The following is a 17,863-nucleotide window of genomic DNA, read 5'->3' as shown; positions in this document are numbered from 1 at the left end:
TTCATGTATGGGAGGCCTTAGAGATGAGGAAAAAGTAAGTTGTGTTTTGTCCTAACTCCGGGAGCGGTATCTCGAAAATTAAAGCCCTTTTTGGCTGTTTGTCACAGGCCTAAGAGGGATGAGGATTGAAAAAAGAGAGACAGGAATATAAAGAGATGGGGATTGAAAAAAAGCAGAAAGGGGCATTCAGCTGGTGAGGATGATAACTGGGTGAATATAGTGTTGCATTGAGGGGCAGTTGAAGGGAATGAGGAAAGGAGGAACATTACGTTACAGAGAAGAAAAGTTGCTGGATGAAAGAGAGGATGTATTCATCTGCAGGGCACAAAGATTGGAAGCTAGCTAGGAATAGATTACGTTAAATGTGACAAGATGAAGGGACCAAAGGGGTCCATTAAATGTGAATGGGAACAGGCGAGGGTGTGGGGGCGTACTGGGGGCAGGAATAAGAACAGATTGTGTTTGAAGAAATCATTGGTCTGGTATTTTCAGCAACAGGAAGTGCCAGGAGTCAGATAACTTACAGTTATACATTTCAGAAGAATCAAAGATGGAAAGGGCATGTTGTGTTTTGCTCACTCACATCGATAACTACATTAATGCAAGTGCTAATTCCCTTAAGGATCGTATATCAACAATCCATCAGTCCACACAGACACACACAGAGGCATGTACAGTGCAGCCGCCAGCAGTGTAAGCATCTCTCTGCCACTCAGTGCTTAGTCGTGTTTGGCACCATGCATGGCAGCCGTTTGGCGCTGTGGATCTAGAACAATACATGAAACAAAACACAAACACAAGTAGGTCATCCACACCAACAGGCGCACACACTAACGCACAGTTTTAGACATGGAGATACACTTTTGGCTTTATGACAGTGTTGGCTGCGTCTCTCTCTCTCTCTCTCTCTCTCTCTCTCTCTCTCTCTCTCTCTCTCTCTCTCTCTCTCTCTCTCTCTCTCTCTCTCTCTCTCTCTCTCTCTCTCTCTCTCTCTCTCTCTCTCTCTCTCTCTCTCTCTCTCTCTCTCTCTCTCTCTCTCTCTCTCTCTCTATCTTTGTGGATTTCAGATTAAACCAAACACTTCATTACGATTACACACTCTTCCTACAGTTTTTTTCTTTCAGATGAATTCCGTCACACTTCTGATTAGCAACTCCCTGCTGTTGAATGATGATTGATGATCATGATGAAGTTTAAACTAAGAAGTAAACAATTTGCAAATTAACCGAAACGTTATTTTAATGCTATTTATAACATGATGGATCACTGGTTGCATATCTTAAACTGGAGGTATAGCTTAGTTATAGGTTTTTTTGTAGGTTGTATTTCAAGTCAGAGCCTCAATCCAGTGATAGTCAGAGGGATATTAAATTATAGTTGTGGATAATTGTGTTCAACTCTGTTTAAAACAGGCACTAGCATTATGTCCCTGGTCTCTTCTATTGTCTAACTCACTGAAGAAATGCCCGACAGCTTCAGGCTTGCGGAAACTCTTTTATTGGTTTTCTTCAGATATTGATTTCCTTGCTTCCTACCCCTCTCTCTTTCCTCTCCTTTCCGTCCTCAGTCACTGGGCCACAGGAACTAGAGGACCGGGTATCAATGTGATGAAGTGTGAGTGCGTGGTGGGAGGAGATCTGCTTGGAGAAACTCAGGCTGCGGCCACACGAGGACGAAAACGGCTAAACGCATAGGATTAACGCAAACGCAATCGCAAAAAAGCTTCCGTCCACACGCAATAGTTATCCGGATAGTGTCTGTCCACACGACACCGCTCCGTTTAGCTCCAACCGCTGGAGAAGCTGCAGTACATATGCAGGAGCCTGTACGAGGTGCTGTAACTTCCTCCACAAAAGCAGCAAAGAAGCATGGTTGTCATGGTTGCCCTTCTGTTTATTCTCCGCGGTGGGGGCCGAGGGAACCGCGCAGAGTTTTTCGCCAGTCAACGTGTATTAAAGTTTAAATCTTCCGGACAAAATTATAAAAGTGCCGATCAAAGGTCTTCTTTGTTATTTATTGAGCTTTAAAACAAATGAATAACGACTCTATATAATATAATAATAAAATACACGGAGCCTCTATTTTTCCTCCCTCTCTTCGGACAGCGTCAGTGTCTGTCTCATGCAGCAGCTGATCCAGTAATGAGTGACCCGGCCGACAGTAAAAATAAACATATTTATAACTAGTTTAGGTAGTTTGAGAGGTAATTAAAATAGCTAAGGGTGATGATCTGACTTAAAGTGTGTGTTTTGCTGCAGCGGGAGAAGCTGCAGGTGAGCAGAGCTGCGTGTCTCCGTCCTGTCAGATTAGACTTCACTCGCGTTTAGGTCCATATCGAGAGAAAGATAAATAATCTGAATTCAGTGTGCAGTTTACTTTGACGCGGGGGTGAGCAGCAGAGGTGGGGAGAGGCGGGGCTATTGCCATCATTATCAGAAAATGATCTTATAGGGCGTACACACAGAGCCGTTGGACCCCCCAGAGCGTTGCGTATGCCGTTCTATCCACCTTGGGACCCGTTATCGTTTCCTCAGTCGTTTAGTGCCGTATTCGGTCGTCCTCGTGTGGCCGAACGGTCTATATGACACTAAATAGTAACGCAAACAACCGTTTTCGTCCTCATGTGGCCGCAGCCTCAGATAGAGAGAATAATCTGTCAAACCTGGGTGCAGGTGAAGTGCTTGCAGTCCATTTCTTCTGACAGACCGACAAGCCGGAGAGGGAGCTCAATAAAATGCTCTGTTGCAGACAACACTGGACAACACACACTGACATTAACAACATGCATACAAAATGTCAGGAAATGTAAACAAGACCAGGATAAGACAGCAGTTTAATAAACTTTGAACATAGGAACAATGTAAAGAAGATGTATTGTATTTTACAAGTTGTGTTCCCGGCAGAGCTATGTGATGACGAGATGAGATTCCATTCAGGCATGATGACCTCCCAGCAAAATGCATAAATAAATAAATGCACAAGACGAGTCCCACAGTAATCCCTGTGGCTGACAGCCTGAACTCTTGGTGCGCACATGTGTGTTTGGCTGACATGTATATCCCTCAAATAAACAACTCTCAATGACTGCTTGACATCTCTTAGCTGCTTTAGGGAGATTTATCCCGGGATGTATGCTGCTCATCTACTGTGAGGATTTGTGGATGTGTGAGTGTGTGGGCTGGTGATAGTTTGGGAGTGTTGTAGGCGGTTATGGTTCAGGATGATAGGTGAACAACTCAAAATAGCGCCACACTTTGTATGTGTTTGCACACCTCTCTGTATGTAGCCCAAATCTGTTTTTGCTCCAACTCTCGTCATTATACACAGTGGTTGTTTTTAAACGTGTTGGCAAGGTAAAAGGAAACAATATCCATCTGTACAGCTTATCACTAAACTTATACTTACTCGGGCCGGACTTAAACGTTATTTATATACTTCTAAACCATGTTTAGAGGTTCCAGGTCCTGTCAAACTCTTCAAAGTGACATATTTTTGCTGCACAGTTACCTCTCACTCTCCTTTTACTGTTGCCTACCTCAGAGTGATTGGGCTGAGTCAACGCAACGGGCCCTTTAAGTCATTAGCAAAGAGCAATAATGAGCCTAGTGCTTAGAAGCCCCCTGCAGACTTAAGAGTGTGTGATGTAGAGGGGATGATGGCACTAATTCTCCAAAGCACCCTAATATGTAGGATTAGCCATGCCTTCCATTAGCTGAAGCCTTGATGATGCTAAGCTAATGTGCTACAGCTAGACTCCAGCAAGGCGAGAGCATTAGTTAGCATGACTGCTATAATAGAGAAGTGGAATCCGGATAAAGAAGCTTATGAAACACGGCTGGTTTTAAGCTCAAATATTCAGAGAAATGCAGACTCACATACTCAGGTGCACAATGCACACACATTTAGTGAGTGCATTAATAATCCACAGGTGGACATTCCCACACCCACAAACAGGCATACAGTACAGTATGTTAAAAAATGAAGGTGATTGTTGATAGAATCATGGGCTCATTGGTTTGAAGAATAATGGCCATGACTAAGCAGTATGCTGAGACTAAGTGAACTTTAATCATATATTGTTACACTTTAATTCCTCAAAATGTAGACTTGCACAATAAGCAGTGAGATTGAAACAGCTTTAGCTTCGACTCATTAATCATCTACATCAATGCATGAGGAAATGATTGCCTGAAATAACCCTTCAGCTTTTGCTACAGAGGAACATAATTTCTAACAATGTATTGCCAATTAATTACAGAATGGGTTTCATGTTTAAATATGTATAGCTATTGACTCCAAATTTGAAATATATCACCAACCTGCTAAAGGCGTTAGTGACATCTCTAACCACTTTACCCTATACACTGTGGCTTTTCTGAGTTTTTTTCTTGTGTATTAAACTTTACTGTTTACAAATGCAGAATGTTCAAGACAATCAGAGTTAACTGAACAGGTGAATACATTTGTTTGAAGAGTGACTTGTACATCTTAAACGCAATATCAAAATCAGTAATGTTTAAATTATGTGAATAAATGACAAAAGCAATTAAATAGACACCATGTTGCGCATCACTAATATGCAGACAAGCACAAATGCCTGGACTTGTCGCGATTGTAAGAATTAATCCTCCAAAAAAAAATTGAATTGCAGTTGACACTTGGGAAAGTGTTGTATAACTCTTATGTTCTCTTTGTCGCACACATGCACAGATACCATGTTCTATTCTGCTTTTGTCAGCACTATGAATCTGTCTCCTCAAGCTTTTCTTTCTTTGAAACTCTCTTTCCTTTTTTTCTGTCTTTATTTTTGCAGTGACGACAGATTAGTGCATGTGGCATTATATAGGCTGACTGTGTGCTTTAGATTGCGCTTTTTGCCACTGCACATAGCCAAAGCACCATCTGTCTGTGTGTGTCTGTGTAGTTTTATGCAATGTGATGTCTTTAAACTATTTTTGTACTACTTTTTTGTTTAACCAAGTGTTTCTGTGATAGGGGTTTAGTCAACTAGAAGTGAAATACCCAACAAAGTGTGGTGTTTAGCACAAAGTGAAGGACATAGTGTTGAGCAGAATGCGGGCAAACGATAGTGAGGAAATAAGATGGATGAGGGATGAAGAAATGGGGCAAGAGTGCAAAGTGTAAGTGACCTTCTTGATATAAGTAATGGAAGAACAGATTGAAGAATGCAAAGAAGTATGGATAAAAGATTAACAAAGCACTAAAGAGATGATTACTCAAAGGATGGTTGGATTAAGGGAAGGTAGGAGGAAAGATATTCTGGTTGTGTTGTCATGAAGTATTACAAGAGTTGAGGGAAATACGGCCACTGAGTAAAGCTGAAAAAGATCTGTGGGTGGAATAGAAAAAGGTGATGTAGAAAGGTGTTAGAAAATAGGTGGAAGAAGAAGGCAAATGGCTGCGCATTGAGCACAGTGTGCAACATTCAGTGGAGCTCTAAGGCAACTCAAATCAAAATCCCTGCAATACGGCAGCTTTGAAATGATTGGGGCTGAAAAGGTAAGCACTCTAGAGGGGCTGTTTTGGACAAGAGGGGAGATAACAGGGGAGTGGCTTGATAGGGTAGACGTTAAAGGTTTTTGACAGCACTACAGGTCTAGGAAGGATGCAAGTGGAAGGGAGATAAAAATAAAGCACCGATAGTGTTTGAGAGATGATGAGCACTGAGAAACACCTTTAATCCTCAAAATAACTATGCAACGTATGTGCAAATATATATATATATATGTATATTGACTCTTGTCTTTGGTTGTCACAACAGTTTCATGACCTGAAGAACGAAAATAATTTGCCTTGGTGCACTCTCACCACGAATAATAACTTTTATTGACATTTTGCCTTGGTATCGCTCAGTGTCAACACATTCCCTTTTTACCACTGCTTATTCTCCACCAAAACATAGTTCTCTTTGTATGCTTTGAAAAATAACAAGTTATCTTCCTTTGTTTTTCTCCCTCTTCCCCTCCATCCAGCATGTGAGCTGATGAACCGTGGGATCCTGGCTCTGGTCACTTCAATCGGCTGCATGTCTGCGGGCAGCATTCAGACTCTGGCCAATGCCATGCACATCCCCCACCTCTTTATCCAGCGCTCCCCTGCGGGATCCCCTCGCTCCGACTGCCCACCAACCAGCCGCGTCCCTGGAACAGATGACTACACCCTCATGGTCCGCCCTCCCATCTATCTCAATGACGTCATCATGCAAGTGGTGTCTGAGTATAGCTGGCAGAAGTTCATCATCTTCTATGATTCTGATTTCGGTAAGGAAATAACCATCTAAGCAATCATTAATACTGGTATTTAATATAATACCCTTCCTTCTTTCGTGCCTGCCTGTATGTCTATATGTCTACATATCAATCAAATGTATAATTTAAGTGGAAATAATATTTCTATTCGAAAATTGGAAACCATATTATACATAATTTAGATATTTATACATTTGTAAATCAATGGTAGCTTATAAACCACCAATTGACATGAATACAAGAACAGATACCAGTTGCTGATCTATTTCCTAACTAGTTGTTTTGTCTTGCATCATGAATATAGTTGGAAACAACCCTATCTATTTACAATGAACAACTAGTGACAACTAAGGTATGTCGTCCTATAGCACACACCAAGATGCAGATACTAATCTTTGAGTTTTTAAGGAAGTTTTTCTGATATTGCAAATTTAAAAAGCTGAACATGAGCAGAAACTACGTATGGCTCATATGCATCATATTTAGAATAAAGCAGAAAGTTATGATTTAATTTGGACCAAATATGAAATAAAAGCATTTTGCCTTTGAAGGGCATCTATCTCTATTAAACTGTTGTTGTTTGAATTTGACATGTACAGTATATAAAGTAACAATAGGAGTGGTTTCTCACCATGGTACGGGCTAATGAATATAGGTTTGAATCAGAAACAGGTCGCTCTCTGTCTCTCTTTCTCTCTCTCAGTCTCTGTATATGTATAATATGCATTAGTGACACATCAGTCCGCCTGCCCGTGCGCATGCTGTCTCATTTTAACATGCTTCTCTTTCTCTATATCTGTTCGCCATCTCTCTTTCCGGTCCATTACCCCTAACATTAAACCAAAAACTTTTTTAAAAGTGCCACTCTGTTTCTACACTGTCTAAACTTCCTTCTACAGGAATATTGCTTTGATTTTTTTCTGAGTGTGTATTCAAATGTATTTTTGTATTTAGTCTTTGTAATGTAGTGTCCTTTGTGATGCCAACCTTTAATGATGCTTGGCTTATCAAGTTAACATCATCATGCCTTGTTACACAGCTGTGCCTCTCTGGAAGTAAGGTACCAAACCTAATCAAACTTACATAAAGCACGTACTCCTGCAGCATATGGCCCTGCTCCACCTACGTTGTACTGGCACCTTTATGTGTTAAGATCATTTTAACTCTGAGTCATACAGGGTATATGCTGCTGTAGCACTGCTCCTAATGGGCTGATATTTAGAGTGATGATGGAGCAGGTATTTTGCTAGCTATTGGAAAACACCAGCTGTGATATCACTCATCAGCGGTTGGACACAAGTCGAACTCACCTAAAAGTTTCAGGACATATAGAGAAGTGAATTAGTGTTCTGCCTTAGGCAATTCAGTGTTGATTTAATCCATATAGCCATAACGGGCCTCCATATCATTCATTGTAGTCAATTAATACAATTAATGCGTTGTGTGCATTGATTTCCAATGGAATCTCTGCAGTGGAATTGTTTAGCAATACGCTCTGCAGGCTCAAACTAGATCTTCTAAAACATTAAAGCATTTTATGAATGCATGTGTGCTGTAAAATGAATATATTTGTGTTAACACTTTATATGATGGCTAGGTCTATAATACATTATAAGGGTATTCATCATATAATATAATGCATTTATACAAGTTTATTAAACTCTTTATGAATGTTCATAAACATGCAGAGCCACTTATGTTCCATCATAAGGAATTATATGTTAAGCCTTCATTATGCTTAATACTTCCATACCAGTGTTTTAAAGAAGAACCTGAGTCCTGGGTTACAGAGCATAACACTACCTGGTTTTTAAAGACCGATAGCTCTTTTCTTCTGCTTGATTTTGAAATGAAATGATGACTTAAAAATGTTGGGCTATAGCATTGTTTTGTGAGCTTTATTAAGTAAGTGGCATCACTTTATTAGGACATTCAGGACATTACATATACAAATCTAAAAATGTGCTAAAGGACCTGTCAAACACAGTAGAGTACTTAGCTTTGGTGCTGTTACTCCTTCTGCTTCTTTAACTATTACATATAAAGTACCCAAGCCCTGCAGGGGCAACAGTGGATTGTGAATATGTTACAAATGTAATAAGAAAATCATTGACAGAGAGTTCAAAAAGATAGTTGCTTAAAAATACAAGTTCTGCTTGACTGTAAGTCTGCAGGATTTTGACTGTAAGTCTGCAGGATTTTGATTGTTGATGCCTTTTTTACGGCACTGAAATCTGAATTGATGTTACTTTCCTTTGCATCCTAAATTACACAAAAAATAAATTCAAAGCTGCATGCAAATTGACTAAAACTAATGTCAGGCCTGTTGGGAAAAATATTTAGCTCTGACCTCAACCCAACACTAATCAGGACTGAAAATAGGAACAACATTATTGTTTTGGTTATAATCCAAAATGTGTCCCTATATATAATTCACACAACGTATACACTATACACCCTATACAGAGGGCACATATACACATGCAAGCAAACACTTACACACATGTCCGTACCCCCCTTTAATCCCTCTATCCCCTCTGTGCTGTGTGACCACTGATTCAGCACATGGATCCTCTGGGTTTTAGCAGTGCTGTTTTGTCAGCCACAGAAGGCCCTTTAAAGATATCACCATTGTTCCCTAATGGCCTCAACCCCTGTTAAAGGAGAGAAGGGAGAAAGAAAGAGTGCAAAGGAGTGAGAGGGAGAAAGCAATGTAGAGAGAGAGAGAGAGGCATAGATGGTCTTTTAAGATAGCATAGTTCCCTAAATACCTCGCCTCTGTACAAGGAGACTTATTTAGAGAACAGACAGTCGAGTGTGTCCTCTTAAATGAAGCTACATCGCAACTCAACCAATCCCTATTTTCAGCTCTACTGGTGCATTCCGGACACTGAGAACACGTTTTTTCTCTCTATCATCGATCTCCTTCTTCTCTCATCGTTTATTTCTCTCCCTCGCTTATATTATTTTCTTCTGTCATCCCTGTTGTTACTCCTACTCTGTTTTCTCTTTAACTTATATTCAGTCTGTCCCAAGATGTCTTGAATTCACATTGATACACATGATATTATAGTAAACATCTGTGACAAGTACTGTTAACTTTGAGTGACTTTGTCCAGTGTTAACGGTCACAGCAACACGTGAGAAGTATCACTTAGTGGTAATCACATTGTTGACATTAGGATGGTCTGCTTCACTTTGCTTGAATGACAAGATGGGTCAGAGGTACAATAGTAAAAGGTTATAGCAGAACAAAAGTGCTGTTGTGTGCATGCAATGTCCATCAACATATTTACATGGAGGATTGTTTGCAGCTTAACTTAAGCAACACGTTACCATATTTAAACCCCAATGGCATAAGACACAATTGAGTACGGCAAAACAGAAGAGAGGAGCGCAAGAAAAAAGTAACAACACAAATAAATTGACAGTGACAGGTGAACGAGGACTTTTGAGTAAAGATTTATATCATAGATGGATTGTTTTCCATAATATTGTGAAGCCCAGAGAAACGCTGCAGGGGTGAAAGAGGGGGTGGAAAATGCATAAAAGCTGTGCAAAGGGAGACATGGGAAAGTTGATGATAAAGGCAGAGTCAGAAAAATGGAGGCAAACTGGTACACTGTGAGGCAAACACCAAAGGTATACAGCTTTATACAGGGAGGTCATGTCTTTCTTTATCTCCTCGATAGTACAAAAGTTCAGAGAGTAAAAGAGAAACAGAGATAAAAGAGATAGTGAATATATAGGGAAAACTATAGGTTACTTACGTAACCCAGGTCTCAGAGTAACATGTAGTGAGATGTCTCACTATGGGATGTGCCTCATCGCGGAGAAAACAGAAGCATTAATCTCATTACGCCAATACTGATTGGCTGGTGATCTTGACGTCAGTGTCAGGGAATCCACCCCCTATAAGTAGCTTGCACTACGTGCGTCATTCAAAATAAGCAACTCTTCTCGCTTCACCATAGCAATGAGGGCCGTCTGGTGAGACATCTCACTTCATGTTACTCTGTGTACTGGGGTTACATAAGTAACCTATAGTTCTCATTCATAACACTCCGTTCGATGTCTCACTATGGGACATTGTAGCTCCCGTATTGCCAGACGAGCTTATCTCGAAGTCCCATAAGGGCACCAGTGAGCCCCTTTCATAAAACAGCAGACCAAAGGATGTTGGCTAGCCGTCTTTCCCTCAAAGCCCACATGGCATGCAGCAATAGCAGCCAGGTACACTTTGATCGTAGAGAAAGCTCTGTGTTTATCGATCAAGTCCTGTAGAAATGATAGAATCACCCCGACAGGACATTGAAAGGAGATGTGTCCTTTTTGAAGGCACCACTCCTCAAACACTCTCCACTTACAGTCATAAGCCGCGTTCACACTGCGGTACTTTTCCCACAAAGGTTCATGCGAACTTAGTTCATGCGAACTCTTTAGTTCGCATGAACTAAGTACAGATCGCGTTCACACCAGAAAAAGTCCCTGGGGGTGGATTAGGCAAATGAAGCCGCTGACGTCACTTCTTCTTCTTCTGCTTTGGGTTTACTGGCAGGCCGCAACCCACTTCACGGCGTATACTGCCGCCCAAAGTCCCCGGCCGGAAGTCCTCGGAGTTGGGGACTGGCTTCAGTAGAAGCTGCTGGGAGTCCCAGCAGCTTCAGTAGAAGCTGCTGGGAGTCCCAGCAGCTTCTACTGAAGCCTTCCGAGTAAATCGCCAGAACGCCGACACCTCCTCATCTCCACCGCACCCATGTTTTATTTTGTGTTGCCATAAGTTAGTCTCTCTGCGTTTCTGCGCTGGGCTAATGCTAATGCTAATAATGCTAATGCGAGGATAATAAAATGCCGGCTTCACAAAACTTTTTGGGAGTTTTACGGGGCGTGGTTTGCAATTCGCCCAGCCAATCAGGAATATAGCTCTTTTCTCAAAAAAGAGCCGCTCGAAAGTCCCTGCTTTCTAGCAGGGACTTTCGAGGGGGTAAAAAGGTTCGCATGAAATACTTTTAGTACCGGCTCTTTTTGGTGTGAACGCGATCATGAACTAAGTTCGCATGAACCTTTGTGGGAAAAGTACCGCAGTGTGAACGCGGCTATAGAGAGACCTGGTGGAGGAAGCTCTCGCACTCTGAATAGTGTTTATCACCTTCTGAGGGAGTCCCACTGTATTCAGATTGTACCACTCATGGGCCAGGCCCATAGTGCCCCGCGCTCTGGGCGTGGGTGAAGGATCGCCCCCCCCCCCCGCCTGAGACAGTATGTCGCTGCGTAGTGGGGGCTGCCATGGCTGCTGCCATGGCTGCCCTCACAGCAGCTGATATATCTCCGCCAGCCCGTACATTGCGGGCCAGGGCGGAGCTCTCAGGATAAGTGTGTGGTGTTGTACCTTCACTCTGGCCAGAGTTGGGGGTATCAGAGCCAGGGGTGGGAACGCGTACAGAAGGCCCGGAGGCCAATCGTGCACGAGCGCGTCCACGCCTAACAGTGAGTTTAAATCGCGCATTGAAAAGAACAGCTGACATTGAGCATTTTATTTTGATGCGAACATATCTACCGCGGCTCTGCCGTAACGCACCCACAGCTGACTCACAATCCTTGGATGTAGAGTTCAGTCTGCATATAGTGGTGCACCTCTGGACCGTAGCACTGCCCCCAGGTTCATCACTCCTGGTACGTGCGTCGCTCTCAGAGAGAGGAAACGTCTGCCGCTCCATAAGATCGAATAATCGATTATTATTCACCAGGGCTGCCGAATAATCGATTTTGATCATGGTCAGTTTCTGGCAACCCTAGTTTATACACGATATTGTGGTCGTGTTGTATGTCCTCACGAGGACATGATGTCCTCTGAGAAAAGGCAGAAAGCGTTTCAGGGTGAGGAACACCGCTAAAAGCTCCAGATAATTTATGTTTGACCGTTGGAGGTCTCTGCTCCAGAGACCCCTCACAGGTCGACTTTCGTATATACCCCCCCAGCCCGTCAGACATGCGTCTGTGGTGACCACCTTCCGCGATAGGACAGCACCCATAGGCACGCCCCGTACTAGAAAAGTTGGGTGCAGCCAGTGGCGCAGTGCCATTATGCATTTCATAGTGACCATCACTCTCTGCGCGCCATGACGCATGGGGTCCAGTCTGAGGGTAGCTACTCAGCGCTGAAACTCCCTCATGTGTAAGCGTCCCAGTCGTACCACCAGGATGGCTGTGAGTGAGGAACACCGCTAAAAGCTCCAGGTAATGTATCTGCGCCCGCTGGAGGTCTCTGTTCCAGAGACCCCTCACCGGACGACTTACGTAAATACCTTACAGAATGCCCGAGAAGCGAGGGGGGGTGACAGCGAATTGGAGTCTGTAGCTCTGTGTTACTGTCTTGAGAACTCCAAGCACATGTTGTGAGCATCTTCCACTGTATGCTCCTTAGAGTCAGCGGAGATGTCACGTCTCTTACCCTCTGAGTCCCTATTAGTTGTGTTATGGGGCCCTCTAGTGTCTGAACACGGTGGTGCCCCATATCGACAATCCCCACCGATAATGTGCATGCGCATGACGGTGGTGCCTTCACTGCCCCTGCCGGCACTGCGCGTGACTGTGGTGCCTTCACAGCCCCAGCCGGCACTGCGCATGCGCGTGACGGTGGTGCCTTCACAGACCGGTCTATAATCCGCCTTTTGAGATAAGCCGTAGCTGCTCTCAGAAAGGGAACAGTTGACGGACTGTTTATTGTTTTTATTGTTTTTCTTTTCATTTTTTTTGAGCTGCGCCCTTGGTTTGAAGCCTGGATGCGTCAGCGGAAAATGGTTTATTATAGAAACAACAATAAACTTGTGACATGTGTTTTTGCGGACTTGAGGATGGTGTTGAGGCATCTCTCGAGGCGGCGGGAACACATCTAGAGTGGAGAACCGTGGACTTCCAGCTCTGTCACGGAGGAGCGAAGGAGGGGCTGTCAGGCCGCTCGCTTCTTCTTCCTCGATTGCTGGCCGAAATTCTGGGTCGGCTGCACCTGAGCTGCAGCCGGGACCGGAGGTTTTCTAGGCCAACTCGCCATCGTCTCCTGCCTGGGCTGGGGTCTCGGGGCGGGCTGCAACCTCCGCTGTTTGGGTATTTTGAACCGAGCAGGGTTGGAGGCAGCTTGGTCGAAGGACTGCCGCTTTGAAGGCAGCGGCTGGACCCTTCGAGGGAGGCAGAGGTGGAGGGCCTCGCCGAAAATCCCCTCGGGAACGATGGGGATGTCAAGGACATCCTCCTTTTCCCGGTCTGGGAGGTTGGTGAGGTTGAGCCATCTAGCTCTTTCCTGCACCACCATGATCCCCATTGTTTTGCCCGTGGCCTGGACGGCGCACCGTTGGACACGGAAACAAATGTCTGTGACCGCGGCCAACTCATCCAGAACGGCCGGTACAGGATTGCTCGACAGATCCTCACAGAGCTCCGCTTGGTATGCGGTTAGCAGCGAGGAAACGTTCAGAGCCCTGGCGGACAACGCTGCGGCTCTGTAGGACCGTTCAGTCATGGTCGACTGGAATCGGTCCGCCTTCGCTGTCAGCGTGGGGTTCCTTCTTGGTGACGGGCCCATCCTCGGTAGGAGGTGGGCTGCCAACAGCGGTTCCATAGGCGGTATGCGGGTGTGTGTGTGTGTGTGTGTGTGTGTGTGTGTGTGTGTGTGTGTGTGTGTGTGTGTGTGTGTGTGTGTGTGTGTGTGTGTGTGTGTGTGTGTGTGTGTGTGTGTGTGTGTGTGTGTGTGTGTGTGTGTGTGTGTGTGTGTGTGTGTGTGTGTGTGTGTGTGTGTGTGTGTGTGTGTGCCATCACAGTCTAGGGAGGAGGCACCCTGGATTGGGGCCTTGTTGCTAAAGGGCCGGTCTCTCCACGAGACCGACACCTCATCCAACATCTCCGGGAAGACCGGAAGAAGTTTCCTCTTTGTCCGCGTTGCTTGGGGGAAATGTTTCCCCTCGTAACGGGACCTGGAGGTCTCCTTGGCCATTTCGGGCCACGGGATGTCTAGCCTGGACGCGGCACGCTGACACACGGCCTGCAGGTCCATGCTCAGACAGGGCGAAGCTGGTGTGCTATCGCCCGGGAGAGCAGCCATCGCTCCCGGCTTTGCAGCCTGAGCCGATGACATGAAGATATCGTCTTCATCCAAATCAGACAGGAGGAACTCAGAGGCATCCTCTTCGTCCTCCATGTATTCCAATTCCAGGACATCCTCTGCGGGCGAAACCATGGTGAGGTCTAGCCGGGAGCCCCAGCTTGGTAAAGCGTGGGGCTCCGTTCCCGCGTCTCTTGCCGCAGCCGAGTCCCAGCCTGACACGGCGCGGGACTCCGGTTATGCAGCTGTCGCTGTTGATGAGCCCCAGACCGACACAGTGCGGGGCTCAATCTCTGCGGTGGACGCCCCCGCGTCTTGATTGCCAGCCGGCAAATCAACGGACATGAGGGGGTCCTGTCCCGACAAGCTAGCTTGGCATGCTAACCGCCGGCGGAGGCTCTTCATGGTGAAGCGGGCACAATGCCCGCACGAGCCGGGGTTGTCAATAGCCTCCTGGGCGTGTTCCAGCCCGAGGCAGGACGAGCAGACCTGGTGTGAGTCTGTGCCTGATATTTTCAACCCGCAGCCGCAGAGTCGAGCCTCCGAGTCCCTGACTCCTCTGGTGTGAGGGAGAGAGGCGTCCATCCTGTCCGCCGCGTGGAGAGGACCCGCTCGTAACAGGTACGTCGTAAAGAAAAAAAAGTGTTACCAACCTGTCTTTAATCTGGAGAAAAAGAGGACGATGTAGGTCTTTTTTCTCAAAGAATATTAACTGGTGTGTTAATATTCTTTTAATCCTTTCCTCCTCCGTGAGAAAGAGAAAAGAGAAACGTCCTCGCTACCGTGGTGTCGGTAGTGAGGGAAAGCAAGCTAGTAACAGGTGTGTTGCTAGCTTGAAAAAATCAAAACCTTACCTTAATTCCCGAGGAAGAAACGGCGAGGTCGATTATAATACTAACTGGTGTGTTAGTATTAGCAGTCTTCTTGCTAAGCAGGAAGGGTAGCCGCCGAGCGCCCGTCGACCGAAATTTTAGATTTGGGTTCAGTATGTGGACTGTTGAGCTAGCCCGGCTACCATCGAGATGTGCTCTGAAGCGAGAAGAGGTGTTTGAATGACTGTGACGTAGCGCAAGCTACTCATAGGGGGTGGATTCCCTGACGCTGACGTCAAGATCACCAGCCAATCAGGATTGGCGTAATGAGATTAATGCTTCTGTTTGCTCCGCGATGAGGCACATCACATAGTGAGACATCGAACGGAGTGTTATGAATGAGAACAGAAAGAGCAAAGCAGAGGAGATCGTAAGGCATAGCAGATTTGGCATGGCAAAGTTAAAGGCAGTCAGGAAAGTACATAAACAGAAAAAACTACTGAAAATAGTGTAAAACTATTTCCAAACGTCACTCCATGGTCAATGTATTTTTAACAGAGACAAAGTTGAGAGACAAACTATTATACTATTACTATTATAATATTGAGTTTTGGTAGACTTCTTCAAATAAATGTTGAGTGCAAAACCTAAGATGCTTAACCTTATACTCGATAGGAGTAAAATTATCTTGTTTGGGTTTTTGAATAACTTAAGAATGTAGTAAAAGCACAGAGGCCAGTCACTGTTCAATTAAATGAATGAAGAAAATAAGTCATCCATCAGTTTTAAATATCATGCTCAGGTCATGCTTTAACTCAGAGGCTCCTTTCACATCCCTTTCGTTCTGTTGGTCACTATCACCATACTATCACGTTATCCAGTATTGTGTGAAAAACAGTGTAGCATCTTTCCCTGGGTATCGGATGTTGGTATTTTGTGTCCCAGTTGCTGCAGCACAGTTTTGTAGTTCTGTCCGTTTTGTAGTTATGTCATTGGTCTTTTGTCCACTGGAAGCAATGCAGAATTACAATGCCCTATGTTCCTCCTGTGTGTCTGTTTAATAAGTAGTTAGCATTGATCGCACTCTATCCAGAGTAAAACATGTGTGTAAGGTCACAATTTACAAACTGTTAAAGGAGTTAAAGCATTAAACCCCAATAAGGCAAACTATATAAAACAATGCAATATAAATACAACAAATGACATAATTTCCTTTAGTTCAATTGAGTTACAGTATAGCCATCAAGTAGTATGTATTTAAGAGTCCAAATCAAAGCCACTCTAGATTAAGGATGCTCAAGATCAAAATTGATCATAAAAATAGGAAAAAGGGAGGAACGTAGGTAGCAGGAGAAGTGAAGAGAAGTTAAAGCACTTAGGGGAAAATGTAGGGATATATGGAAGGAGATGCACACCTAAAAGGTGCAGACCCTTTTATAGAGTGTGTTTTTTTTTACAAGTGTTGGATAAGTTATCTGTTGGGACTCTTGGAAAGCGAGGCCTGGGGCTTTGAGAGAAAAAGGTGTGAAAGATGAAGAGAAGGAGGAAAATAAAGCAAAATAATAGTAGACGAAGATATAGCACTTAGATAGGAATAGGACTATTTACGAGCAGTTGTGAATCGCTTCAGGGCCTGAAGCATTTTATTTACTATGTGGAGGTCACTTCCCAAGTTTTTGTTCAGATACCTTGAGCTATGTGAACATTTTCAACCACAACTTCAGCTGACGATTTAATTCTCCAGGTCTAGGCTTATGAGGTACAAGACTACATTTCTTATTAGGTTCAATCCATATTTCAAGAGCAATTGCTTTTGAGCCATACAACAGTAAAATGCCTGGGGCAGGGATAAGGATAGCCAGAGGTAAAGGCTGAAGGGAATGACAAAGCAAAGAGATAAAGATGTTAGTCTAACAGCAGAACAGGGCGGAGACAGCAAGAAACGCAGTTGCACAAAAATACATCTCAAATTATTAATATTCTTTCCTCCTTTACATAATGCTTCGCTGAACTTCAGCTTAAGTTGTGAATATGATCATTTTAATATATATATATATATATATATAAAACATATTGTTTTTATTGATCAGGGTGTTATAAAATGTTCAAATGTAATATGTTTTACAACATGCTATGAGCACTATATGTAAAAGCTACCGGCGACCAAGAATTAAGAAAGTTATTAAGACTGCCACTACCAATGGAAAAAAAGTATTGACATTGCATTCCTGAGCTGAAGTGTATTGCTGAAGTGTATTGCTTCAACCCAATGTTTTCAAAACTTTAATGTAATACCATATTGAAATTACATTTGTACTTTGCCACCGGTTTGGCTTTGACCCAAGTTGTCATGTACAACATCATCCTGGCATTAAATGGATGACAAAGTCAAGCAAGGTCACACTTACCTTTCCCTTCAGGTCGCCTTGCCACTTGAGTGAAACTAATTTACGTCTGCATGGATTTCATGGCAGCAAGAAACTGACATTATGATAGGGACAATGGGGTATCAAGCTGTACTCCCTGCTTGAGAGCTAGCAGCTCAAAGCTGTTACAGTGGATGGATGGATAGACGGTGCCCCTTTCTAAAGTCACTACCAGTTATGCTTGGCTGTTCCCCAATAGCTTTCTAACAAAAGTTACAAGGCCAGGCGTAAAATGCCTCAGGCAGTTAGACGAAGGTTGAA

General features: G+C 44.0%; 1 protein-coding gene across 2 annotated transcripts in view; it reads left to right on the top strand.

The window, feature by feature from the left end:
- The window catches only part of grid2 (glutamate receptor, ionotropic, delta 2), a 607,329-nt gene that overhangs the window by 354,871 nt on the left and 234,595 nt on the right, over window positions 1-17,863 (top strand). For both annotated transcript variants that reach the window (XR_004552792.1, XM_034091023.1), the window contains exon 3: window positions 5,994-6,281. Coding sequence is in view for 1 of the 2 variants with exons in the window: in XM_034091023.1 (XP_033946914.1) it covers window positions 5,994-6,281 (288 nt within the window). In the remaining variant the exon portion in view is untranslated. The remainder of the gene's footprint in view (window positions 1-5,993; window positions 6,282-17,863) is intronic.

The sequence above is a fragment of the Pseudochaenichthys georgianus genome, chromosome 9 (assembly GCF_902827115.2).
Source record: "Pseudochaenichthys georgianus chromosome 9, fPseGeo1.2, whole genome shotgun sequence".
Taxonomy (NCBI): Eukaryota; Metazoa; Chordata; class Actinopteri; order Perciformes; family Channichthyidae; genus Pseudochaenichthys; species Pseudochaenichthys georgianus.
The sequence above is the reverse complement of the archived record's forward strand: the minus strand, read 5'-3'. Positions and strand labels throughout refer to the sequence as shown.